The 26,949-nt window shown below is 47.5% G+C and overlaps 1 protein-coding gene across 6 annotated transcripts; it reads right to left on the reverse strand.

Moving 5' to 3' along the window:
* Positions 1-7,170: 7,170 nt before the first annotated feature.
* Positions 7,171-26,409, reverse strand: THNSL2 (threonine synthase like 2). 6 transcript variants are annotated; one of them, XR_003037066.2, is made up of 10 exons: positions 26,256-26,362; positions 24,329-24,563; positions 21,637-21,831; positions 20,575-20,727; positions 17,127-17,357; positions 13,419-13,567; positions 13,195-13,320; positions 10,112-10,263; positions 9,324-9,600; positions 7,171-9,214 (listed from the first exon to the last, which is right to left on the reverse strand). XR_003037066.2 is itself a non-coding variant. In NM_001192844.1 (9 exons), exons 2-9 carry the CDS (start codon positions 24,549-24,551, stop codon positions 9,375-9,377), a joined length of 1,455 nt encoding a protein of 484 aa, NP_001179773.1. In that variant the 5' UTR covers positions 24,552-24,563; positions 26,256-26,273; the 3' UTR covers positions 8,316-9,374. The 6 variants fall into 6 exon arrangements, 3 of the variants coding, with proteins under 3 accessions (XP_010808378.1, XP_059747430.1, NP_001179773.1); XR_003037067.2 differs by having other exon boundaries at positions 7,171-8,215; positions 8,845-9,600; NM_001192844.1 differs by having other exon boundaries at positions 8,316-9,600; positions 26,256-26,273.
* Between the last annotated feature and the right edge of the window lie 540 nt (positions 26,410-26,949).

The raw sequence follows: 26,949 nt of genomic DNA on the forward strand, positions 1-26,949 counted from the left end.
CTGTCCATCACCAACTTCACTCAAACTCACATCCATCGAGTCCGTGATACCATCCAGCCATCTCTTCCTCTGTCGTCCCCTTCTCCTCCTGCCCCCAATCCCTCCCAGCATCAGTCTTTTCCAATGAGTCAACTCTTCACATGAGGTGGCCAAAGTACTGGAGTTTCAACATGCATGCATACAGCATAGTAATTCAGTATTTTCACAGACTATATGCCATTAAAAGTTATTACAAGATAATGACTATAACTCCCTGTGCTATACAATTTATCCTCATTGTGTATCTGTTTTATAAGTAGTCATTTGCATCTCTTAATCCATACCCCTAAGTCCCCTCTGCCTCCCCACTCCCCTGTGGTGACCACTCGCTTCTTCTCTGTGTCTGTGATTCTGTTTCTGTTCTGCATATACATTCATTTGTATCCGTGTTTAGATTTCACATGTAAGTAACATCAAAGAGTAAATATTCTTGCCGTTTAAGAATTCTTGATCAGTAGTATATTTGTGTGTGTGATGATTTCATTTGATAATTTTTAAAGGCATTTTCTGCACCATCTGTCCGGCCCCCTTAAAAGTAAGTCAACACATAATTTTACAGTCTGCATTTATACCTGTATTTACAATTGCAAGCAACAATATCACCTCACTTATCACAAACCAGTAAGGAGAGGCAGATAGATATAAGGTTATATGACATCACAAAGGACTGTGCTTGGGATGTGTTCCCATGTATAATATACGAAAAGTGATGGAGGAGGAAGTTATTCCACCGCAGAAGGGAGGTAAATACACTAAACGAGCCACAACAATCACATCTAAGGAGTGCAGCGCCCCGTCACAGGCCACCAGAGATTTGAGTGCAGTACGTGAGCGAGCGATCACATACATCGATGGAATTACTTTGAATTTTATTGATTTTGTTTGTGGATTTGTTCTCGTTTAATTGGAATGTTTATTTCTGTGTCTTGTTGTATGGGCGTTATCAGTATAACAGGTTCATAGGTAGTTTTACCTTTGTATATGTTTTAGTAGCATGATTACAAAAGAAAAACTATGTAGGACAATATTGGAAATATATGTGATACACACAAACACAAACACATGATATATATATATATATATATATTTAACTTTTAAAAGAGAGAGCTGCCAATATTAAATTTGAGAAGCAATGAGCTAAAAATAAAAATCTCTGGGGCCCATCACACCCTCTGACCTTCAGGGACACTAATTTCTAGAGAACAAAGTCAGACCTGCAGGCCTGTGGGGTGTGGGGGTGGGGCTGGAGCTGGGTGGGGAGATGTCAGTCATCTTTGGAAGGAGAGACTTTGGGTGTGTTCTGCTGCCCTCTGCTGGCCATGTGAATAATCGGCTGGGCTCATTCCAGACTTGGAGAATTTGGAGGGCTCTTTTGGCTCAGACAGTAAAGCGTCTGTCTACAATGCGGGAGACCTGGGTTCGACCCCTGGGTCGGGAAGAGCCCCTGGAGAAGGAAATGGCAATCCACTCCAGTATTATTGCCTGGAAAATCCCACGGACAGAGACTGGTAGGCTACAGTCCATGGGGTCGCAAAGAGTCGGACACGACTGAGCGACTTCACTTTCACTTTCCTTTGGTCCAGAGATGGCGAAGGACAGGGAAACCTGGCGTGCTGCAGTCCATGAGGTCGCAAAGAGTTGGACTCGACTTAGCAACTGAACAACAAATTGGTCCAGAGGTTGAGGGGGACAGGGGAATGGGGCGAGAATGCAGCTCGAAAGGACCTGCATTTTCAGGAGCGTTGCCCAGAGCTGGGTCTTGACTGTTCTGAACGCTCAAGACCTAAACTGCGTGGGTTTTACAAGTTAGCGCTGTCCCTGCCTCGGGTTGAGGTCTGGCTCAGGGATGGTGGAAGACTGTGATCCCGGCGACTGAGGACACCAAGAGGAGGCTGGAGAGCTGGCGCTCAGTAGGTCCCCCTAGCGGCCAAATCAAGGAGACTCCAGGGGCTTCACCCTGACCGGACCACCCAGAGCCCAGTCTCAGTTCTTGGCTCTGTACACTCTACAGGACCTTGGCCTTGGTGACTTAGGTTCTGTGCATTCGTTCAGTGGGAAGGAGCTTCCCTCCCCGAGGATCAAGTACACAGATTCTTTCGCTACAACAGGAGGTCCCTCACCTTCTTGTAATAGATCTCTGTGATGGCTGAGGCTTCCCAAGTGGTGCAGTGGTAAAGATCTGCCTGCCAAAGCAGGAGACGCAAGAGATGCAGGTTCAATCCCTGGATTGGGAAGAGCCCCTAGAGTAGGAAATGGCAACCCGCTCCATTATTCTGGCCTGGGAAATTCTATGGACAGAGGAGCCTGGTGATCTACAGTCCATGGGGTTGCAAAGAGTCGGACACGACTGAACAGGCAGGTACTTTGATGGCTAAACCATTGAGAAGAAGGAGATAGTCCTGAGTCTAGGAGCATCAGACCCTCGGAGACCCAGCCCAGCCTTCTTCACCCCACCCCACCCTCTCCAGCTTTGTCATCTTTCCTCCTCTGGGCCCTGCAGCGCCCCCTGCCTGTTCTGTTCTATACACTGGGTATGAAGCTCTTTTCAGGGAAGGCTAGGAGTGGAGGCCAGGTTCTGGCTTATGGGGTACTTGACAGCAGCCCTTAAGGAATGTTTTAGTAATTGAGGAGCAGGCCCTAAACCAGTCGCCACGACATAGGTCAGGGCAGGTGGAGGAGGAGGACGCTGCAGGAGGACGCCTGGTCTCCTGCCCTGGTGAACCAGTAACCAGACCTCACAGCCTTGGGACAGCCCCTGGGGGCTCCCACAAACTTTACCCTTCTCCATAAGTTGACCCTCGCCCCATCTTTTCCTACCTTTTCTCTCTCCGCAGCACTTGTTAGGAAGCCAGCATGCTGGCCCTCAGCGTTTGCCCAGCAGGCACCTGGGAGATGCCCACGTTGTGGAATGTTATTCATTTATTAACCAACGGGTAGGGCCTAAAAAGAAATTCTGGGAAGATGCTTTCTTGGGCAAAGGCCAAGAGCAGGACAGAGAAGGGGGCCCTCTCCTCTTTCCAGGAAGCCAGTTGTCCAGCCCTTCCTGTGCTGCTCACCCTTTGTTTACTTGGGGACACAGAAAACTCAGCAAAAGCTCCCTGACTTCATCCATCTGAGTCTTTCCAGTGGGAGCCACTAGGCTGGGCCTCCTGGCCAGTGGCTGACAATCCCACAGAATGATTCTAACCTCCCTCTGGTCCCATGACCACAGCCACTTCACTCAGCAGACACCAGCTCCAGGGATTCCCCAGGAGGAACCCAGCTCCAAGCTGGAACCTGAGCCAGAGGAGAGCTCCTTGCAAAGGTGCTGGCTCTGTGCACCACCACCCCCGCCCCCTCCAGATGGCCCTTCTGCTAGTGATGTGCTTTCTTCTCTTCTCCTCCACCCTCAGACATGGCCCTTACCCCATCTAGCCCGCAGGCTCTGATTTGAAGAGAACGTGGGAGCCATCAGGCCCAGAGCTCCTCTCCTGATCTAGCTCTGAGGTTACGCTCACAAACCCTGCACTCAGCCTCACATCCTTCCTCCAGGACTCACTGACTGGGTGGCCTTGCAAATTACTTAACCTCTCTGAGCTTCATTTCCTCATCTCTAGAATGGAGCCCACAGTGGTACTTTCTCATTCAGTCCTTGTCAGGACTGAAGAGGCCAGTGTCTGGAACATGCTTTACAAGAGGCTGAGCCCACCATGAAATTAAAAGATGCTTGCTCCTTGGAAGGAAAGTTATGACAAACCTAGACAGCATATTAAAAAGCAGAGACATCACTTTGCCAACAAAGGTCCATATAGTCAAAGCTATGGTTTTTCCAGTGGTGAGAGTTGAATGTGAGAGTTGGATCATGAAGGCTGAGCACTGAAGAATTGATGCTTTCAAACTGTGGTGTTGGAGAAGACTCTTGACGGTCCCTTGGACTGCAAGGAGATCAAACCAGTCAATCCTAAAGGAAATCAACCCTGAATATTCATTGGAAGCACAGATGCTAAAGCAGAAGCTCCAATATTCTGGCTACCTGAGGCAAAGAGCTGACTTATAGGAAAAGACCCTGATGCTGGGAAAGACTGAAGGCAAAAGGAGAAGAGGATGACAGAGGATGAGATGGTTAGATAACATCATTGACTCAATGGACATGAATTTGAGCAAGCTCCAGTAGAGAGTGGAGGACAGAGGAGCATGGAGGGCTACAGTTCATGGGGTCTCAAAGAGTTGGACATGACTTATGTATATGTAGCAACTGAACAGCAACAGCCCATTATGAGTGCTCAAGAAAGGGAATCATCCCAATTATCTTCATCAATGCAAATTAACAAGACTTGTTAATGGCCCAGAAGAGCCCCTACTGACATTCAGTCTCCCATTGACCCTTGCAAAGATTCTGCTGGGCACACTGTTCAAGCCAGAACAACTCTAACACTGCACCCAGAGCTGTGCCAACTCCATGGGGCCACGAGGGAAATTTATTCTCCAGGAAGAGGCAAGAGAAGACAAATACGGGAAGCAACTAGTAAAAAACACAAGACAGCTTAGAAGTACTAAATTGTTCAGTGCAGACTAAATTATGTTAATAAGAAGCATTTGTATGGCATTTTAACATTTACCTAGCTATTGGAAATGCATGATCTTATGAAATTCTCAAAATAAACCAGCAAGGTAAGTGTTATAATTAGTAGATGAGGAAACTGAGGTTCGGCGAGACGAAATGGCCTGTGTGTGGTCACACTGCCAGTTAGTGGATAACTCAGAAAGAGAACTTCATCCTGCTTCTAACTTCTTTCGTACTGGGATCCTTGCTTTGGCCATTGAGGGGGATGCATTGTATGTAAGTATGATTGGGTATATGTAGGTATTTGTCTGTACATGTGTCTGTGTGCCTTTGTTTGTTCACAAGGGTAGATGTTTCTTCTGACCTCATCTCACTCCTATCCTTTCCTCCAATCAGCCCCAGAATATGGCCAGAATATCCTGAAGTTCATGTTTCATGCTATTTGTGCAGTGTCCAGTGGCTTTATTCTGGGTCCCCTTTCATAGATATACAGTGGCCTCTCACTGCTGCAAAGGTCTCCAAACCATCCAGAAGGTGAGGGGTTTTGTGACCCCATGAAGTGACTGAGCATGCATGCATGCATGCCTTATTTAGGGCTTCCCAGGGTGGCTCAGAGGTAAAGAATCCACCTGCCCATGCAGGAGATGCAGGTTTAATCCCTGGCTCAGGCAGATCCCCTGGAGGAGGGCATGGCAACTGACTCCAGTGTTCTTACTTGGAGAATCTCATGGACAGAGGAGCCTAGCAGGCTACAGCCCACAGGGTTGCACAGAATCAGACACGACTGAAGCAACTTGGCACACACACGTGACCCCCAACACTGCCCTGAAGGCCTCAGAAATATGGCAGCAGAGAATAAGGAACCACTGTCTCTGGCCACACGCAGCAGGTCCTGGGTGCTGGGGTGGGGGTGGGGTGGGGGGTGCTGCAGGCAGAGACCTGGGAAACAGGTTTGCAGAAGCCTGTAATAGGCCTCCTGGAACAGCACAGCTGTGCTGCTCCCATGTAAGGGAGGGTGGAGGAGGACCCAGCAGAAGGGCCACGGTCTGGGGCAGGATGGAGAATGGCAGACCAGAGCAGAATGTGACCAGCTCCTTATGACCTGGGGAGATGAAAAATGCATGCTGAACTTGAAAACACATGGGGCTCAAGTCCCACCCCTCTGCTTCCTCTTGGTACCATCCTGACAAGTTACTTCAGCTCTAAAACCTAGTTGATAGTAACATGCATTTCACAACTTGCCATCAGGATTAAGTTAGTTGCTTTGATGAAATATCACCTGGTGTACAGTAGGTCCTTTCAGGGCTGCACTATGACTTTGGTGGGCCCCGGGCACTTTTGCTTTCAGTGGGCAAAAATATTTAAAAATTTTTGTACTACTGTGTTGGTATAAACATGAATACAACCCAAGCCAGATTATATTCGCTTCCTTTTGTGTGCTGTGCTTAGTCGCTCAGTCATGTCCAACTCTTTGTGACTGCCGTGGACTGTAGCCCTCCAGGTTCCTCTGTCTATGGGGATTCTCCAGGCAAGAATACTGGAGTGGGCTGCCATGCTCTCCTCAGCTTTTAAAAGAAATTAAAATATCTCCATGGACCTCTTAAATATCTCATGACCCCGAAGTATCAGGCCTGTCATGCCTGACGGATAAATGGGTTCAGGAGGCTCCACCACATTTGCTCTTAAAGTGTCTCAGAAGCTGTGAAGTCCTGTGGCTGTAAGGGTCATGTCATTCTTTTAGGAGGCTGCCCCGTCCTCCTGTGTGTCCAGCATTCCTGCTCTCTCTGCACTGAGTGTCCTGCTTCGGTGTCAAGTTTTTCAGTAAGAGGGTGCCCTCTGGCCTCTCCCTTCAAGCCCCTGGACACCACGGAGATGCAGGCCTGGAAGTTCTGATGTGGGGTGGCAGGCAGAGATCAGCCTGGGCGACCAGAAGCTCCTGTAGACCTCAGGGCGCAGGCAGGCAGCTTTTTAGCTTTTAGTTTTATATTGGATTATAGCTGACTAACGATGTTGTGATAGTTTCAGGTGGACAGCAAAAGGCCTCAGCTGTACACATACATGTATTCATTCCCCTCTGAACTACCCTCCCATCCAGGCTGCCACATAACAATGAGTAGAGTTTCCTGTGCTATACAGTAAGACCTTGTTTGTTATCCACTTTAAGTATAGCAGTGTGTACATGTCCATCCCAAACTCCCCTTAACTATGGGGAGAAGACAGCTAGACGGCCACTGGGTCCTTTCACAGCAGCCCTCAGAGTAGCTGCAACAGTGCCCTCTAGTGGTCAGAAATCTCTCCACACTGTGCCTGCCTCACCTGCCATCCGAAGGGGCTCCCAGGGTCCAGGGTCTGAGGGTGTGCTGATACTGCAGTCTTTGTGTTTGTCTAACCCCCTTCCTCAATCCACACAAGATTTGAACCCAATAATATAAGTAAATCCACAACTATCTGTGGCGTGTTCATGTACACACAAAGCCAAGGTTAAGCTCTAGATCACTGCTGTCTCTAGAAATACATTGGGAGCCACAAGGGCAAGCCCCATATACAACTTTAAATGTCCTTAGAAAAAGAAAAGGAAAAAGATGGAATTAATTTAATATTATATTTTATTTATTCTAATACATAAAAACACCATCCTTTCAACAGATCATTGATATAAAATTACTGAGATATTTTAGATTTTTTTTCATTAGATGTCTTTGAAATCCAACATGTAATTTACACTTGTGGTACATCTCAATCAGAACACTATCTTGAATCAAGATATCTTAACAAGAATCTTCTTGAAAAAGAACAGACACGTGTATATGTATAACTGAATCACTTTACTGTACAGCTGAAACGAACACAACATTAATCAACTATACTCCAAAACAAAGTATTTTATGTACTTCATAAATTTTATAGCTGAAAAAGCAGATCCATATTACTTGAATTTTTCCATACTTAAAAGTTTTCCAATAACTGAATCAAGTAAGAAAATTTGACATTTAAATGTAAATTAATTAAAAAATTTAAAATTCAGTTCAGACTATTCACATTGCAAGAACTCAACAAATGTTTGGTGGTTCCTGAATTGGGCAGTGTAGGCTAGATCATAAAAACAGTAGCAGGAAGAGAGCATGCCCTTGTGGAAACAAAGCATATCTCCCTGTGACAGACAATTATTTATGAACTTAAAGTCCTTGGCCAGGGTTTCCTGAAATTAGAGGGTGGAAACTTATGTGGGGGCATTTGTAAGAACTGAAGACACCCCGCCTATGTCCACAGATTTGCTGTGCTCTAGGGTGGGGGTTTCACTTTCACTTTTCGCTTTCACGATTGGAGAAGGAAATGGCAACCCACTCCAGTGTTCTTGCCTGGAGAATCCCAGGGAAGGGGGAGCCTGGTGGACTGCCGTCTCTGGGGTGGTACAGAGTCGGACACGACTGAAGTGACTTAGCAGCAGCAGCAGGGTGGGGGCTGGGAGTTTGCATTTTGGGGAAACCCAAGGACCACACTTTGAGAGTCATCACACAGTATCTGGTAGATGTGCAGTCACAGAGGAGCTTTGTTCCTGGTCCTGCCAGTTCCAGAATGCACCAGGCACAGTGCTCAACCAGGACTACCAAAGACAGGCCCACAGGCAATCCACTGGACGGGGGGAGAAGAGATAAATGTAAGTGCTGTTATTATTTCTTCATGTCTATTTAGCACACTCTATGTGCTAAACATATATATATATATTTTTTTTTTTTTGCCACACTATATGAACTTCCCCAACCAGGGATCGAACCTGTGCCTCTGCATTAGAAGCATGGAGTCTTAACCACTGGACCACCAGGGAAATTATACATAGTTTAGTACACATATGTTGGGCTTCCCCAGTGGCTCAGATAGTAAGAATCTGCCTGCCAATGCAGGAGACACAGGTTGGATCCCTGGGCTGGGAAGATCCCTGGAGAAAGAAATGGCAATCCAGTCCAGTATTCTTATTTAGAGAATCCCACGGACAGGAGGAGCCTGGCAGTCTACAGTCCATGGGGTTGCAAAGAGTGGGACACAATTTATCTACTAGACACAACAACAAAGCCTCTGACAAGGCAGGCCAAGGCCTGTGATCTGGTTTGGGGACCAGATAAACTAAGACTCAAGCCAGACCTGTGCTAATGGACTCAGCGGTCCCCATCTGCCTGGGTCCAAAATCTTAGAGCCGAGGTTGACCCTGAACCCCAGACTTTCCTTTCTTTTTTAAGTTTTTATTTATTTATTTATGTATTTACTTATTCTTTGTTGCTTTGCTCGAGCTTTCTCTAGTTGCTACAAGCGGGGGCTACTCTTCCCTGTAGCACGCAGACTTCTCATTGTGGTGCTCTCTCTCGTTGCGGAGCACGGGCTCCAGGCGCCCAGGCTCAGCAGTTGTGGCGCAGGGGCTTTGTTGCTCCCTGGCATGTGGGATCTTCCTGGACCAGGAATCAAACTTGTGTCCCCTGCACTGGCAGGCACATTCTTATCCACTGAAACTTTCACAGGCAGCAGCAATGCTCCTGCACTGTCCGGCGGTGGCAGTGCACCCCCAGCAACATCTACAGGAGCCCTCCCCGCCTCCCAGGGGATCAGGCGCGACATCAGGCGGTGACAGCACAGAGCATCCTGGGAACAGAGCACAGCCCGCTGGCTCCAGACCCCCACCTCTAGAGCAGCCCCCCGAGAACCTCCTGCACAGACTCTCAATGGGGAGAAGGTGCCCCAAGCGGCTCACAGGGGACACCTCCCAGGGTCAGAGGCCTAAAGGAAGCCATCTCCAGCGGGGCTATGCCGGGAGATTCAGGAAGCGCCTCTGCCACTGCTGGCTCAGGTCCTCAATCGTGTCCCGGAGCATCCGTGTCCAGTCATCGCCCTTCCGCATTGGGGTGCAGCGTGCCTCCTTGTGCTCCAGGGCGAGGATCTCTGCCGGGGTGTCCACGGTCAGCCTGGCAGCCCGCACAGCCTCCGGGAACTTGGCTGCAGAGGCAGGAGCCAGACAACAGCGGGGAGGGCTGGGGGAAGTGGGGGAGGTGAAAACAGGGGGTGGAAGATAATAGATAGTGGGGCAGGTACCGGAAGAAGGTGAGGCAGGAGAAGAAGGAACAGGGGAAGGTTAGAGGTAGGGTGGAGAGAGACAGGGAAAAAAACAGGTTTGGTCCCTTGAATTCATCTCTGCAATAACTCTGCTAGCCAACTGCTCCTGCTTTTTGGGGTTCAAGCTCCCTCTTCTAGGACCACAGTCTCAGCACACACCTTCACTCAGCACCCACTATGCTCATAAAACCCATTTGTGGGACTTCCCTGGTGGACCAGTGGTCGAGACTCTGTGCTTCTACTGCAGAGAGCCTGAGTTCGATCCCTAGTCGGGGAACTAAGATCTCACATGCCATGTGGGGCACCCCTCCTCCCAAAAAAAGCAAGTTGTTCACATTCCTGTGCCCCCTGCTTGGGGAAAAGGATGGGCCCAGAGAGGTCCAAAGGGGTCCCCCCTCCCTGAAACTCAGGCGCCCACCCCACCAGTACCTGGGCTGCTGCCTGTCCACCTGCTGGTAATGGCAGCTCACGGCCACGGCTGAGTGCGGGCACAACAGGTACTGGTTCTCCTGCCAGCAGCGGCCCATCGTCTGGGTGATAGCCTCATCCGACACCGATTGAGAGGTTACTGCCTCCAAAAGCTGAGGGGAAGTGGGGAAGAGATGACCAAAAACCCACCACCCAATACAACCATCTGGGTACACATCAGAAACTCAAATGAAATGGCTCAGATTCAGCTCAGAGAAAAAGCTAGTTTCCCATGTTTCCCAGTTTTAAACAGATTCACTCAAGTTAGAGGAAGCACACGTTTGAGTTTCAGGTCAATACATTTAGTTAGAATTTGGCTCTGGATCAGCAAAATAGAACATATGCTTGCTCAGCAACCAAAGGAAACACAGGCTAAGGGCACTCAAGCATTCCTAGTGCTTTGCTGTTAGTGCGCCCCCTCCCTGTAGGTGTGGGAATAGTTTCCCATCGGTTTCCACCCAAATCTCCAGCTTTCCTTTAGGAAAATTGCCCACTACCTCAGAAAAGGAAGACTCCCTTTTCAGTGCTCCCTCGATGTAGATGGTTTATTTGATCATTCTCTGGAAATGCACTGCATGTGCCAAAAACCATGAGTATAATCAACTTCAATCAATAAAGACCATGTTGCTGCTGTTTAGTTGCTAAGTCATGTCCGACTCTTTGTGACCCCATGGACTGTAGCCCTCCAGGCTCCTCAGTCCATGGGATTTCCCAGGCAAGAATCCTGGAGTGGGTTGCCATTCCCTTCTCCAGGGATTTACCCAACCCAGGGATCGAACCCATGTCTCCTGCATTGGCAGGTGGATTCTTTACCACTGCGCCACCTGGGAAGCCCAATAGAAACCACAGGTTATTATAAATTGTTTAGACATCTTCCTGACCCATTATGGTTCACAGCAGACAATGAGTGTGTTTGTTTTATTTATATTTGAATCTCTAGCACCAAGCACAGTTCCTGGCTCATGGGCAATAAGTAACATGAATGAATGAATGAACAAATGAATGAATGTTGATTCAGCAGATGGAGTAACTTCTACATGTACAGCCAGGGAGAGAATGAAGAACCAGGGGATATGGTGTCTGTCTTCACATAGCATCTCATTTACATGAGGAGAAGGAATATCAAAACAAACCATTAAATAAGCTGAACTTTAGTTGTATTATGGTCTTCATAGTCGTGTTCCCACCAAATTTATATGTTAAAGCCCTAATCCCAATATGATGGTATTTGTAGGTGAGGCTTTGGGAAGTAATTAGGTCATGAGGGTGGAGCCTTCATGAATGGAATTAGTATCTTTATTAGTGTCTCATATTCCCCCATACGAGGATACAAGAAGGCGGCCTACTACCTCCCAGAAGGGGGCCCTCACCAGAATCCAACCTTGACCTTGATACTAGCACCTTGACCTCGGTCCTCCAGTCCCTGGAATTGTGAGAAATACATTTGTATTGTTTATAAGTCACCAGTCTGTGGTACTTTGTTATAGCAGTCCAAACTGATTAAAACAGGTTGCATCGAAGAAGCATAGGGAGACTTCCCTGGTGGTCCAGTGGTTAAGACTCCTGGACTCCAATGCAGTGTGCGGGCAGAGTTGATCGCTGGTGGGGTTCCCTGGTGGTCCACTGGTTAAGACTCCTGGACTCCAATGCAGTGTGGGGGCAGAGTTGATCGCTGGTGGGGAACCACAGGCCATGGCCAGAAAAAAAAAGAGAGGAAAAGAAGCACAGATTCCAGAAGACAAATTCCACACCCGTCTGTGTGAGTGACTGAGCCCACAGAACTGTATCTAGTTCTGGGAACAACTCTTTAAGATGGACACCAACCACTCAAAATTACGCCATGTAATTCACACCATGTAGCTAAAGGAACCAGGAAGGCTTAGCAGGTAAAGGAAGATTCTCTTCAAGTATGGGAATCAGCTCACCAGTACACAAGCTAGAAGGAACAGATTCTGGCTTGACATAAAGAACTTTGTAATGACTACAGCTGATGTGAGGTAGTGAGGTCCTTGTTGTTGGAAGTATACACAGTCTGGATGACCAATTGGTAGGAATGTGGTAGAGAAAATTATAGTCAAATTCAATATATGAAATCCTTTTTTGATATTAAATAAGTTTCCATCACCAGGTTACATTAAAATAAAAGCAATCCTTCCCTAGAGGGCTTCCTAGTAGTTCAGACAGTAAAGCATCCGCCTGCAATGCAGGAGACCTGGGTTCGATCCCTGGGTCAGGAAGATCCCCTGGAGACAGAAATGGCAACCCACTCCAGTATTCTTGCCTGGAGAATCCCATGGACAGAGGAGACCGGAGGTCTACAGTTCATGGGGTCACAAAGAGTTGGACACAACTGAGCAACTGAGCCCTAGACTCCTATCCATCTGGAGACAAAATTTCTCCTTATTCTTTATTTTTTTAATGTAATTTTTTGGCAGTGCTGTGACTTGCAGGATCTGAGTTCCCTGACCAGGGATCAAACTTAGGTCCCCTGCAGTGCAAGCACAGAGCCCCAACCACTGGACTGCCAAGAAACTCCCTCTCCTTCTTTATTTTTTTTAAAAAAGTTAATTGAACAATAGTCTCTGCACATACTGGATAGAGAAAGTGGCTTCCAGTTGTTATTATTGGAAATCAACAACAATAATGAATAAAATAATGATAGTTAATATATTAAGCCCTATATTGCCAGGCAGTATACAAAGCGCTTGATGGACTTAAATCTTCAACAATGCCATGAGGCAGGTATTCTCATGATTCCCATTTTACAGATGAGGAGATTGAGGCACAGAGTTTAAGAAACTAACCCAAGGTCTCATAACTGGCTTGGATTTACATGCATCTAACTCTAAACCAATAACCTCTAAACCAACCACCTTTCCCCATTCAAAAAGTAAATCTTCACAAACTCCAGAAGTGTGAGGCTCATAGCAGGTACTCAAAAAAATACCCAAGCATCTCCTTTCCTTGAAAAGATTTTCAAACCCCAGGTCTGGTCTCGTGGCTGTACCCTTTCCTTTCTCCATGGTGTGTGAGTGGTAACTGACCTTGCTGTGCAGCTCCTTGGGTAGACTCACACTTTTTGTCCTTTCAAACTGCTCCATGAGGGCTCTTATCACCTGGCTGTCAGAGCTAGATAGCAGCCAGAAGATCCTCTCCATGTTGTAGGGAACCTGAGCAGAGAGGCAGGGTCCCAGGGGTCATGCTGACCTCAGCCCTTGTCCACCTCCATCCAACCAACACCTGGGGCAGACCTGCACACACATCCCACCTGAATGTCCATGGCCGACGCCAAGGTTGGCTTGACCGCTTTGGACAGAGAGAAGTCTCCCCATTGGACGGTCCTGTGGATGATGTCATTGCTGTTCACTGCCACGACCAGGTGAATGGGCAGCCCCATCTTCTGAGCGATGCACCCAGCTTATGAGAGGAGAACAATGGTTTCTTAGCCATGACACCAAAATCACAGACAACAAAAGAAAAAATAGATGAACATCATCAAAATTAAGAAGGTTTTGTGCTTTTTGAAGCTTTCATGCTTCAAAGGACACTATCAATATATCATTATCAATTTATCACTATAAAAAGGCTACCCACAAAATAGGAAAAACCATTTGCAAATCGTATATCCGATAAGAGACTTGAACCGAGAATATATAAAGAACTCTTACAACTCAACAATTAAAATACAAATAATCCAATTAAAAAATAGGCAAAGGACTTGTGTAGACATTTCTCCAGAAAAGATATACAAATAGCCAAAGGACATATGAAAAGATACTCAACATCATTGTTGCTGTTATTTAGTCACTAAGTGGTATCCAACTCTTTTGCAATATTTGTAACCCACCAGGCTCCTCTGTCCACGGGATTTTTCAGGTGAGAATACTGGAGTGGGGTGCCATTTCCTCCTCCAGGGATCTTTCTGACCCAGAGATTGGCACGTGGATTCTTTCCCACTGAGCCACCAGGGAAGCCCACTCAACATCATTAGTCATCAGGAAAACACAAACCCAAATCACAATGATACACCACTTTATACCTACTCGGATGGTTAGAATCAAGAAGACAGATGATAACAAGTCTTGGTCAGGATGTGGAGAAATTGGAACCCCCATATACTGTTAGTGGGAATGGCAAATAGTGCAGCCACTTTGGAAACCTATCCAGCAGTTCCTCAAAAAGTTAAGCACAGAGCTCCAGTATGACCCAGAAATCCACTCCTAGTTTGTATATACTCAAGATAACTGAGAACAGAGCCATACAAACACATACACAAACGTTCACAGCAGCATTATTCATAACTAAAAACCTAAGCAATCCAAATGTCCATTAACTCTTAAATGTGTAAATAAAATGTGATACATCGATACAATAAAATAGTATTCAGCCATAAAAAGGAATAAAGTACTAACACATGCTACAGTATGGATGAGCCTTGAAAATGTCATGCTAAGTGAAAGGAAGCTAGACATAAAAGGCCACATATTGGATGATTCCATTTACATAAAATGTCCAGAATAGGAAAATCTACGGAGATGAAATAGATGAGTGACTGCCTAAAGCTGGGAGAGAGGAGGGAATGACTACTTCATGGGAACAGGGCTTCCTCTTAGGGTGATGAAAATGCTCTAAAACATTATGGTGATGGTTGCACAAATCTGTGTGCACTAAAAATTATTAAGCTGAATACTTTAAACGGGTGAATTCTATGGTATGTGAATCATAGAGCAATAAAGCTGCTACCAAAAAACAAAAAAGGAGGAAAGAGTAGGAGGGGGTTACTGTGCCCTGATGCTGTTCTCCACGCCAAACCCTGCCCCCACCAGGTACTGACACACACCATTTGCAGAAGAGAAAACAGAGGTTCTGAGAAGTTTAAATGACCCACCCAAAGCCTGCTTTGGGCTTCCCTGGTGGCTCAGATGGTAAAGAATCTGCCTGTAATTCAAGAGACCCAGGTTCAATCCCTGGGTTGGGAAGATCCCCTGGAGAAGGGAATGGCAACCCATTCCAGTATTCTTGCCTGGAGAATCCCATGGACAGAAGAGTCTGGTGGGCCATAGCCTATGGGGTCTCAAAGAGTTGGACATGACTGAGCTACTAATACTCGTACTTTCAGAGCCTGCTAAGTGGCAGAGTGAGGATGTGAACTTAGAGGTCTGTCTAAGTCTGGAGTACACGCTGAGTCCCCAGACGAAGAACCAGTGCTTTCAGGCTGACTCTCCTGGAAAGGGGCCGAAGGAGGATGGGGAGGCAGCTACTGTCCACCTAACAGCAGCTCCTATTTGCATGAAACAAATAAAATGCCTCACCCTGAGAGATGGAGAGCCCAGAAAGGTAACGTAGTTTAGGAAGGTTCCTATTCCCATGAATAGTTTATTTCTATGAGTAAGTAAAAGGAGTTAGGGATACCCACACCACCCAGTGTCACTCAATTTTGCAAAGCACTTTTACAGTCTTATTTCATGGGACCCTCAGTAAATGCCACGATCCTTGCATGACAGGGGAACAATGGAGGCTTAAGGGGTCCAAGGGCTTAAAGTCAAGCAGCTAGTTCCTGATGGAGCAGGGCTAGATCGGAGATCCCTCTGCAAATGTTGCTTTTGTGCCAGGCACTGTGGCAGATACAGGGCACAGGCAGGTGGTACCATTCCCTGGGGGGTGATGCAAATGGGCAGTGTGGTGGGCTTCTCTCCACGGATGGGGAAGAAGGCTGAGCCGTCCTTGTCTAACAGCCAGCTCATTTTTTCCATCCCTGTGTTAGCTGAAGTCACAAAGACTCCTGAGCACTAAGATGCTTTCATGGTCTCACCTAAGCCAACCTGGGCACCCATCAGAAGCGATGCCACTAACAGAACCATCAGAAAAAAGTCACGTCCATCAAGAGGCAGCCTCATAAGTTCAAAAGGGCGAAGACTCTGAAGCCAGCTTGCCTGGGCCACCATCCTGGCCCTGGGACTGACCAGTGCGTAAACAATGACAGGCTGTCCAAGGACTTCTCTGTGCCACAGCCTCCTCATTGTAAAATGAAATAGTGCCCCTCATAGGCCCATGTGAGGATTAAATGAATTGATATGAGGGAAGCATTCAGAGCACTGCCTGACACATAGTCAGTGCTTGATCAACGTTCCTATAAATTATTACAGGAAATTATTTTCATGCCACGCAGCTTTATAGCACTCGACCTTCACAAAGTTCACATACACACAGAATCTAATTTGCACCTCACGCTCGTCCTGAGAGATATGATAAGCGGTCCAACTTCCCTTTGATAGCCGAGGAGCTGAACCTAAGGGACAGCCATTCAGCTAGTAAAGGACAGAACTGGAGCCAGAAGCCCAAGTCCAGGACTCTTTCCACATCACACGGTCTCTGAGGAGAACACGCTGTGCCAGGCGAGTCCTTATCCTCAGAGCAGGGAGCTGGCCAGGGCTGGGAGGAAAGTCCACGTTCCTGGCAGAGGGCTTTGCCATCCAGGAACAGCAGCTGAACCTTCACCTCATCTCCCCACACTCTGCTGAGCGACACATCAGATCAGGCGGCCGAGCACACTGGGGTTAACCCGTTACTCTCCCCCTGTGGCAAAAGGCCAGGATGTCCTCCCAGGAAGTCAGAGGGACATTTTCTGGAAGGTTCTTTTGTGTAGTTCCCCATCACCTAGGACCCAACCTGGGCTTCCGTGGTGGCTCAGTGATAAAGAATCCACCTCTCAATGTCGGAGACCGAGGTTCAATCCCGGGATCGAGAAGATCCCCTGGAGAAGGAAATGGCAACCTACTCCAGTATTCTTGCCTGGGAAATCCCATGGACAGAGGAGCCTCGTGGGCTACAGTCCTTGGGGTTGCAAAGAGTTGAACGTGACTAAGCGACGAAACAACAAAGGACCCAACCTAGGTTATAGCCAAAAGGTGGCTGGGAGGACAAGGACCACAGGCATTTTTCTGGAAAGCCCATTTCCGTCCAGGGGTCTCCTCACCTGCAAGGTTACCGGCAGCCCCTGTTGGCACAACCACCTCCACGGGGGGCAGGGGGTGCATGTCTAAGGATGGCGCACACCGGAAGTAAGCAAAGAAGTGGTGGGCTATTTGCACGAGGACCCGGGACCAGTTGATTGAATTCAGACTCATTAGGTTGTGCTTCTTGACAAAGGCCATGTCGGCAAACACCGTCTTGATGGGCTCATCCAGCTCATCGCTGTTACCCTCTACTGTCAGGGGAGAGAGGAGAAAGAGCTGTCAGGAGCACAGAGAACCCCCAGATGGTCAGCATGTGCCCACAAGGCCTTTCAGACTGAGCCCATCGCACTGGGACCTTCACTCAACCCATGGCTCATATCCTTATGGTCACATTTCCAATGTTTCTACCATTATCTAAAATTAGATATTAAATGTCAACCTTCTGGGACACTGGGGGAAGAATTCCTCTTTGTAGTCCAGGCCCTCTTCCCCAGGCTCTGGAAATAAGGACAGGATAGTTTATCAGGTTATAAGATGGTGAGAGGCTGAGCTTTACTCCATGGTTCTCCATCAGGGGCTGAGGGGAAAGAGTTGCTCTTTCTAGGGGATCTGCCCTTGTTCCCTCATTTAGATCAAAGGGTGGAGGTTCTACCCTCGGCTCCTACGTGGCAGGGAAGCTGGTATGGGCAGGATTTCTCCTTAAGCTGGGTGTGTGTGCACTTTAATTTATGGATAAATTAATTGGGTAATTGTTGGGCAAATCAGCACCTAGTCCAAGTTGCACCCCTCAACCCAGCCCAACCAGCAATCAAGCCAACATTAATCTCTTATCTAAAACCTGGGTCTATTTCTCCATTGAATCCAAACTTGGAGGCCAGAGGGGGATAAGATTATTGCGGGTAAATGCCAGAGTAGGCGTGGAGGTTACCATTCATTCCCCCTTTCATCATGTAGTAGCACTGAGACTGCAGGACTAACTCCAGATCCATGTTACAAGGGGGATATTTGCTGGGGTTCAAGGAAAAGATTCACTGCTTTCAAGAGACAGCCACAGGAAGAGAGACTTGGTTACCTTCAGTGACCATCATGAACCACAAAAAGCTTGAGAATTGGGGAAGATGGAACCAAGAATACTGGCTCCCAGAAGGCAGTGAAACAACCAGTCAGAAGCCCATTCCATTTCTATACTTACAGGTACATGAGCTGGAAATTATCCCTGTTCAAGTCAGTCTGAGTTAGGTTTTCTGTTACTTCCAGGCAAAAACAACCCAAATAATACATAACTAGCATTGGCTGATTATCCTGTGCTTAAGAAGAATTGAGTATATAATGTACAATGGGTATTAATGACTTCAGAAAACATCGGTGTCTAAGACACAACAATCCAGGTGACCCATCTCTGCTCCCTGAGCTCCCTAGTCCTAGGGAAAACACACACCCACTGCTAGCTCCCAAACTAACGCATATTCTCCTGGAAACCAAGTCAGAAGATTCCAGAAAGGAAAGGAAGAACTTGAACGGTACTGTTTTGAAATAAAAACTAATTTATGCACATTTATGACATACTGTATTCATCACCATCCACATGTCTGCCACATTTTCCTAATGTGCACTGTTCTCCAACTCATGATCAGGAATGATGCTTCTATACACGCCCTTAGATAAAAGCCTTCCAATATCTGTATACAAGGAGAGAAGGCTGCAGGTCCAGAACAGAGGCACAAAAAGCTATTCTCTGATCTGATTCTAGGCAAAGACAGTCGCAGATCCATAAATAGCAATTCTGGTGCTTAGGGTTTAACAGAAACCCTTAGGAACCTGAATGTTGTGCATTAAAATCTTGCCATGACTGCAGGAAAATGTAGTCAGATGCTCCGCTCTTTTTCGACCCCATGGACTGCAGCCTGCCAGACTCCTCTATCTATGGAATTTTCCAGGCAAGAATGCTGGACTGGGATGCTGTTTCCTACTCCAGTGGATCTTCCCAACCCAGGGATCAAACCCGCGTCTCTTGTATCTCCTGCACTGGCAGGTGGATTCTTTACCACTAGCGCCACCTGGGAAGCCCAATATGTGGCCAGATATGGGCAATGAATTACCAAGGTTAATTCTGCCAACACTTGCCTTAGCTAAACAATAAACTTTTCACTGGAATGTACATGGGTTTGCTAAAGGAAAGAGTAGAAGAGGCTTTTTGTTTGCTCTTGAACAAACAGACAAAGGATATTCATGCTAATCCCCTGGGTAACAGTTGTTTTCGCTGTGTTTTTGGTCCTTGACAAAATTGGTGTTATATAAAACTTCATCTATGGGATTATAACAGGAGGCCAGGCCAGCTACAGAAGGAGGGTTTTCTGCTACCACATTTGTTGTCCTGCTAGGTGAGTGACCAAACCAAGTCAGGCTACCTAGACAGCTTGCTCCAGGCCACAGAGCACAAAACTTCACCAAGATCTCTACTGCTCATTTTCCTATCCCTTCCTTGGGGGTCCCTGGGGTGCAGTGGGGTGTGACAGGTAGAAATAAAAAAGTATACAAATGTGTGTTAGTTGCTCAGTCAGATCCAGCTCTTTGGAATCCCATAGACTGTAGCTGGCCAGGCTCTTCTGTACATGGAATTTTCCAGGCAAGAATACTGGAGTGGTTTGCCATTCCCTTCTTCAGGGGATCCTCCTGACCAAGGGATTGAACTCAGGTCTTCCACATGGCAGGCAGATTCTTAACTGTCTAAACCACTAGGGAAGCCCACAATAAAAACTATGGCTCCACTCAAACTCACTCTGCTTTCCTACACTCTTGGGCTTCATAATGATTAAATGCGCTCAGAATAGATGGCCAGACATTAAGATTTTTTTTGCCTTTCTGCAAGCATAAAATGGTATGATTCATGATGTGGCTCAGGAAGTAGGAGTCATGAGCCATAGGTACCACTGAGTAGCTTCCTATTTTAAATACTTAGACCTGCTAACCAAATGCATTAGTTGATTCAACACTGCAAGGGAAGATGTGAGCTGCCAACATGTAATAGCACATTCTCTCAGAGGGCAATGTGTTTTTGCCCTCTGAACCTCTGTGCCCTGGAAAAAAATCCAAGTCATCTGGCTCAGGCTATGACTGAGCTGCCTTGCAGACATGGCACAAACAGGTTGAATGTGCATGGAGGTGGCATTCTTTGGGGTATGGGTTTAAACCTGCACTTTCTTGGATGTACTATTTATTAGTAATGGTTTATGCACCAGTCACCTCCAATAGTTTCTGAGACTGTGTAGCCACGAGCCTACTTAGGGCTAAGTCAGGGCATATACCAACCTCAAAATATGACTGATAAAGGGAGGGAAGGAGAGAGAAAGGAGAGGAGGCAGGATGCTCAGCTAGACAATTGATTAGCTTGGTTCCAGTCCATCTCGCAACATAGAACCACTCAAGGCAGGGCCACGCTGTCCCTAGAACCTCAGTCCCAACACTCACCTCCGAACACGTGGACGTTCTCTCTTAGCACTGTTGTCATCTGGAGCTCCTGAATCTTTGTACAGTGACCCTTGGGCAGCAGAACAATGATGTCCACGTTTTTTGCCCCCTGAACACTCTCAATGGCAGCACTTCCTGTGTCTCCAGAAGTTCCTGGATGGGAAGAAGGAGGAACCCCCCTCTTTAGACAAAGAGAGATGGAAAGAAATTGGCCCCTAAAGCACAGTTACCAAGTGAGGGGATACCCTGGAGGATAGGAATCCAGTACTTAACCTGGGGTCCTTGAACCTCCAAGAGACCCATGGATATAAATCAAGGCACCTGTGAAGTTGGCACCATATCATCTATGTATTTTATTTATTTAAATTATTATTCTGAGAAGATTCCATAGCCTCCATCAGTCTGTCAAAAGGGTCCATGGCACAAGAGAATGTTAAGAACCCTGCTCTACAAATTAGGAGCTTGGGATTAACATATATATTTAAAACAGGACTTCCCTGATGGCTCACCGGGTAAAGAATCCACCTGCAATGCAAAAAAACACAAGAGATACAGGTTTGATTGTTGGGTCGGGAAGATTCCTTGAAGAAAGGAATGGCAACCCACTCCAGTATTCTTGACTGGGAAATCCCATGGACAGAGGAGCCTGGTGGGCTACAGTCCATGGGGTCACAAAGAGTCAGGCACAACTGAGCACTTCACATATATAAAACAGATAACCAACAAGGACCTAGTGTATATCACAAGGAACCATACTCAATATTTTGTAATACTGAGAAATCCCACGGACAGAGGAGCCTGGTGTGCTAGATAGAGTCCATGGGGTTGCAGAAGAATCAGGCACAACTCAGCGACTAAACAACAATAGATACATATAACCAAATCACTGTGCCATATACCTGAAACTCACATGGTATTATAAATCAATTTTTTAAAAAAGAAAGCTGCTCTAGAAGAATCAGTAACACACTCCCCAAGAGACATCATTGGAGGGCATCCCATGGGCGGACACCAGCCAGCTGGGGTGCTGTGGGCTCCAGGGCACATGCCCATGATGCACACCTACAACCACGGTGATGTGCCTCTTCCTCTTCTCCAGGAAGTACTGCAGGAACTGTGCTGTGCAGCACAGGGACAGGTCCTTAAACGCATAGGTGACCCCGTGCCACAGCTCCAGCACGTTCAGCCCATTCCTCAACCTGGACAGATGCACCACCTCTCTGTGGCGGAATCTGCTGAAGGCACGATCAATCAGATCTGCAAGGGGAAGGAAGGGAAATCGTACATTGAAAACGGCATTCTCTCATCCTCCTCCAGGGCTTCCCAGGTGGCACTAGTGGTAAAGAGTCTGCCTGCAAATGCAGGAGATGCAAGAGATGTGGGTTCAATCCCTGGGTTGGGAGGATTCCCTGGAAGAGGAGATGGCAACCCACTCCAGTATTCCTGCCTGAAAAATCACATGGACAGAGGAGCCTGATGTGCTACAGTCCATGGGGTCACAAAGTGCCAGACACAACTGAGAGTGTGCACACGCGCACACACACACACTTGTCCTCCAAGTTCATTCTTAGTCTCTTTACACTTTTAAATTTGAATTTTCTATCTTGTTACCAGAGTAAAATACCTGAAATTTTTATCATAAAGGATACTGTGTATGAATATAATTGTATAATCCTAGGGGGAAAAGTTTGGAAAGACATGAACCGAACTGTTCATGGATTCCTCACAGTGATTCTCCCAGACAGCAGAATTGATGCTGTAAGACTTTCATTTTTTACTTTATAGATTTCTACACCATTTGGATTTCTTGTGTGCATGTATTCCAGTAGAAATTCAGTTAAACAATCACGCAACAAACAAATCAAGTATCTCATCTCTTCTAATTTTCCTTCCTAAAAATAGAGAGTTGTTTCTTTGTTTTGCATTACTTAATCTCACACCTGTGATGCCAGAAACTTGGGGTCCTACCTAAAGCTAAGCCCATCCAGAGTAGCATTTCTCAAACTTTAATTGGCAAACCAGTCACCTGGGATCTTAAAATGCAGGTTTTGGATCAGTAAGTCGGAGGAAGTAATGAGAATTCTAACACATACCCAGGCAATGCCATCAGTGCTGGTCACTGAACTACATTTAAAATTTTTTTATTTATTTATTTTTATTACATCCAGAGTAGCTGTGGGTGGGCTACTCTCTAGCTGGGGTGAGAGAGCTAGGCTCTCTCTAGTTGCACGAGCGAGCTTCTTACTGCAGCGGCTTCTCTCATTGCAGAGCACGAGCTCTAGGTGAGCCGGTTTCAGTAGTTGAGGCACTCGTGCTTAGTCGTCCTGCAGCATGTGGAATCTTCCTGGACCAGGGATCGAACCGGTGTCCCCTGCACTAGCAGGCAGATTCTTCACCACTGGATCACCAGGGAAGTCCCAAACTACATTTTGAGTTCTTTTCAGTCTCAAACTCTCATTACTAGGTTGCTGCTGCTGCTGGATTATATTATACAGCTGGTCCATGGACCAGCAGCATTAGTATCATCTGGACGTCTGATGCATGCATGCTCAGTTGCTCGGTCATATCTGACTCTTTGCAACCCTATGGGCTGTAACCCACCAGGCTCCTCTGTCCATGGAATTTTCCATGCAAGAATACTGGAGTGGGTTGCCATTTTCTCCTCCAGGGGATCTTCCCCACCCAGGAATCAAGAACCCACATCTCTTGAGTCTCCTGCATTGGCAGGCAGATTCTTTCCCCCTGCACCACCAGGGAAGCCTGGACGCTTGATAGGAATGCAGAATTTTCAGGCCCGCCCCAGATCTACTGAATCAGAATCTGCATTTTAACAAGATTCCCAGGGACAATCTGTAGGCACATAACAGTCTGAAATGAGCTGGTCCAGAACACTCTCAAAATCCCTTCTGGAATTACCATTTGAGGAAATAAAACAGCAATCTGTGGGTCTGGGTGCTTTATATACTGTGCTGTGTTGTGTGTTATATGTGTGCTGTGTTATGCTGTGCTTAGTTGCTCAGTTGAGTCCACCTCTTTGTGACCCCATGGACTGTAGCCCACTAGGCTCCTCTGTCCATGGGGATTCTCCAGGCAAGAATACTGGAGTGGGTTGCCAATCCCTCCTCCAGGGGATCTTCCCAACCCAGGGATTGAACCCAGGTTTCTCGAATTGCAGGCAGATTCTTTACCATCTAGCCACCAGGGAAGCCCAGAAATGCTGAAGTATATGCAAGAAGGAAATATTCAAACATTCAAGCATCTCATTCAAGGTCAATGGTGAAATCCCTAGTTTTGAAAAGTTTTTTTAAAAACAAATTCTCTGCCGATTACTTTGGCATTCCCCACACTGGGGTGGGAACTGGAATGGATGAAACTTTTTGAGGATATTTCCAATTCTGGGATTTCAGAGTCTGGGAAAAACTCCAAAGTTTGGGAAATATGACTGGGGACTTGTTAGTTATTCAGTCATGTCCGACTGTTTGTGACCCCGTGGACTGTAGCCCACCAGGCTCCTCAGGCAAGAATACTGGAGAGGGTAGCCAGTCTCTTCTCCAGGGGATCTTCCCAACCCAGGAATCAAACCTGGGTCTCCTACAGTACAGGCTGATTCTTTATCATTTGAGCCACCTGGGAAGCCAAACTTTGGGAAATATGACTGGGGATCTCCTAGGGGTTGAATGATGGATTTGCAACTCTGGGGGCTGGGCTGGCAGAATAGTGAGGTGGGAGAGTAGAAAGGTAGAGGGGTGCTCACCATTTAGGTCATCTCTAGGAATGAGCTCAGGTCCAATGAAGAGGCTGCACAGCTCCTTCACCAAGCTGGGGTAGGAGAGTGTGCTCCACTCATGCAGGGTCTCTCTGCCCAGCTGTGGAAGCTCCTCAGGCATGTAGAGGCCCCCGTCTGGAGCATAGCCAGAGAAGAGCGCCTCCTCGAAGTCAATCCGTGGGGCCATACCCCGAGTGCTGACATACCACATGATCCCGGGGGCCTGCAGAGGGACCAGCCCCAGAGGCATTTAATCTCCAAGCTCAGTACCCCATGGGGCAAAGCCCAAGTACACCCAGCTCCCTCAGCTAACCCCTAGGCCATCACTCATCAGGCATGCCTGTGTGCTAAGTCACTTCAGTCGGGTCCAACTCTTTTGCAACCCTATGGACTAGAGCCTGCCAGACTCCTCTATTCATGGCATTCTCTAGGCAAGTAGACTGGAGTGGGTTGCCATGCCATCCTCCAAGGGATCTTCCCAACCCAAGGATCGAACTTCGAGTCTCTTATGTCTCCTACACTGGCAGGCGTTCTTTACCCCTGGCGCTACCTAGAAAACTGAGAGTCAAATTGTTTGACTTTAAACATTGTTTAATCAGTTAAATGTGTTTAACTTTAACCATGGTTTTTCAAGTAGTCATGTAGGGATGTGAGAGTTGAAACATAAAGAAGGCTGAGGGCCAAAGAGTTGATCCTTTCGAACTGAAAGCTGGGGAAGACTCTTGCGAGTCCCTTGGACAGCAATGAGTTCAAACCAGTCCATCCTAAAGGGAATCAACCCTGAATATTCACTGGGAGGACTGATCCTGAAGCTGAAGCTCCAACACTTTGGCAACCTGATGTGAAGAGCCAACTCACTGGAAAAGACCCTCATGCTGGGAAAGACTGAGGGCAGGAGAAGCGGGTAGTAGATGATGAGATGGTTGGATGGCATCACAGACTCAATGGACATGAGTTTGAGCAAACTCTAGGAGATAAAGAAGGACAGAGGAGCCTGGCCTTCTGCAGTCCATGGGGGTTGCAGAGTCTGAACAGCAACAAACCAGAAAGAGAAGCCCAGAAGCAGAAGCAGCTGCCACAGGACTTGAACTTGTGAAGTTAACCAAGAAAATCTAGCACCTGGGTTGGACTGCTGAACGGACTAATGACCTCTGGCGCATGATTTTGTAATTTGCCCCTGTGACTCCGTTGGGCCCTATTCCAGGGTGGAGACGGGTCAGAAAATATCCGACCAATAATCTGGATGAAGAGCAAAGGAAACAAGAAATGGCCGCAAGGCAGGGAAACATTTTAAGAAGGGCTCCTCCTCCAGGCCAAGAGATTTTCTGAGCAAGGATGGGGGCAGGGCGGAGACTTAAAATCGGGCGGCCGAATCCTAAGCGGCTATCGCTGCGCCCCTGGGATGGTGGCCAAGGCAGGGCCATGGCAGGCGCCGCCAGCCTCTCCAAGTCACTGGCACCTCTGGCTGGCCTGGCCTTGGGCCAAGGCGTTTTTGATCAGGCCTGCGGGATAAAGTTCCACTCCCAGCCTAGGAAAACCCAACAGGCTTAGTGTCGGGGCTCTCCGTGAATTGCAGAAATCCTGCAAAATTTTCGAAGCGTCGGGAACCCTCAACCCTCCCAGGTTTCCTCCAAGTCGCAGCGCCCGAACTAGAGGCTGAAAAAAGGAGGGGCAGGGAGGCCGACCCTGCCACGCTGAAGACAGGGTTAAGCGAAATCGCGAGTAGTTTCGGAGCTCAGACGTCTCGCTACCGATGAGCTCTGCGAGGCCGCCGCGATTGCCGGGGGGCGACGCGGGGAGGGGACCCGAGGCCGGCGCGCCGGCTCGCGTGGGGCGGAACCTCAACTCCCACCCCGGAATCAGCCGGCTGGGCTGGATGGTAGGAGGGCTGCAGGGGCTGGGGCGGCGTGGTTACCGGGTCCCAGGCTCCGGAAGCGGCAGAGCTCGGCCCGGGAGGCGGATCGAGCGCAGTGGGAGTGCCAGACTCCGGTCTTGAGGGCGGGACTGGGCGGGCAGTATCCAGGCTTCGGGTCGGAGGATGAGCAGGGCCTCATGGGTAGGAGGCCGAGGGCGGAATAAGTGGAGGAGGAAATGAAAATAAGACGGAACCTTGTATTCCACATTTGGCCTTTTTTAAAACCACTTTGCTAAACGTTTTATTCAGCCTCTTAATCGTCACTGCAGTCCTGGAAGTACCATACCGCCGCATGTTTCAGATTTGAAAAACTGAGCGCCAGGTGGAAAGAAGAAAGGTCCTTAGCTTCGCTGGGCTTCACGCTTCCCACCTGCAAAAATCTCAAGGTTGATGAGCTCTCTGTTTCTCAGGAACTTCTCAGGAGTGCGTCAGGAATTCAGAATCCTCGGGGATTCATGACATCGTTTTGTAGGAAAACACTTTTTATTAAGCATAGATCTATTCTAGGGGTTTCCCTATAGCTCAAGGGACTAGATCTGATAGAGTGCCTGATGAATTATGGACGGAGGTTCGTGACATTGTATAGGAGACAGGGAGCAAGACCATCCCCAAGAAAAAGAAATGCAAAAAAGCGAAATGGCTGTCTGAGGAGCCCTTACAAACAGCTATGAAAAGAAGAGAAGCCAAAAGCAAA

The sequence above is a fragment of the Bos taurus genome, chromosome 11, assembly GCF_002263795.3.
Source record: "Bos taurus isolate L1 Dominette 01449 registration number 42190680 breed Hereford chromosome 11, ARS-UCD2.0, whole genome shotgun sequence".
NCBI classification, from domain to species: domain Eukaryota; kingdom Metazoa; phylum Chordata; class Mammalia; order Artiodactyla; family Bovidae; genus Bos; species Bos taurus.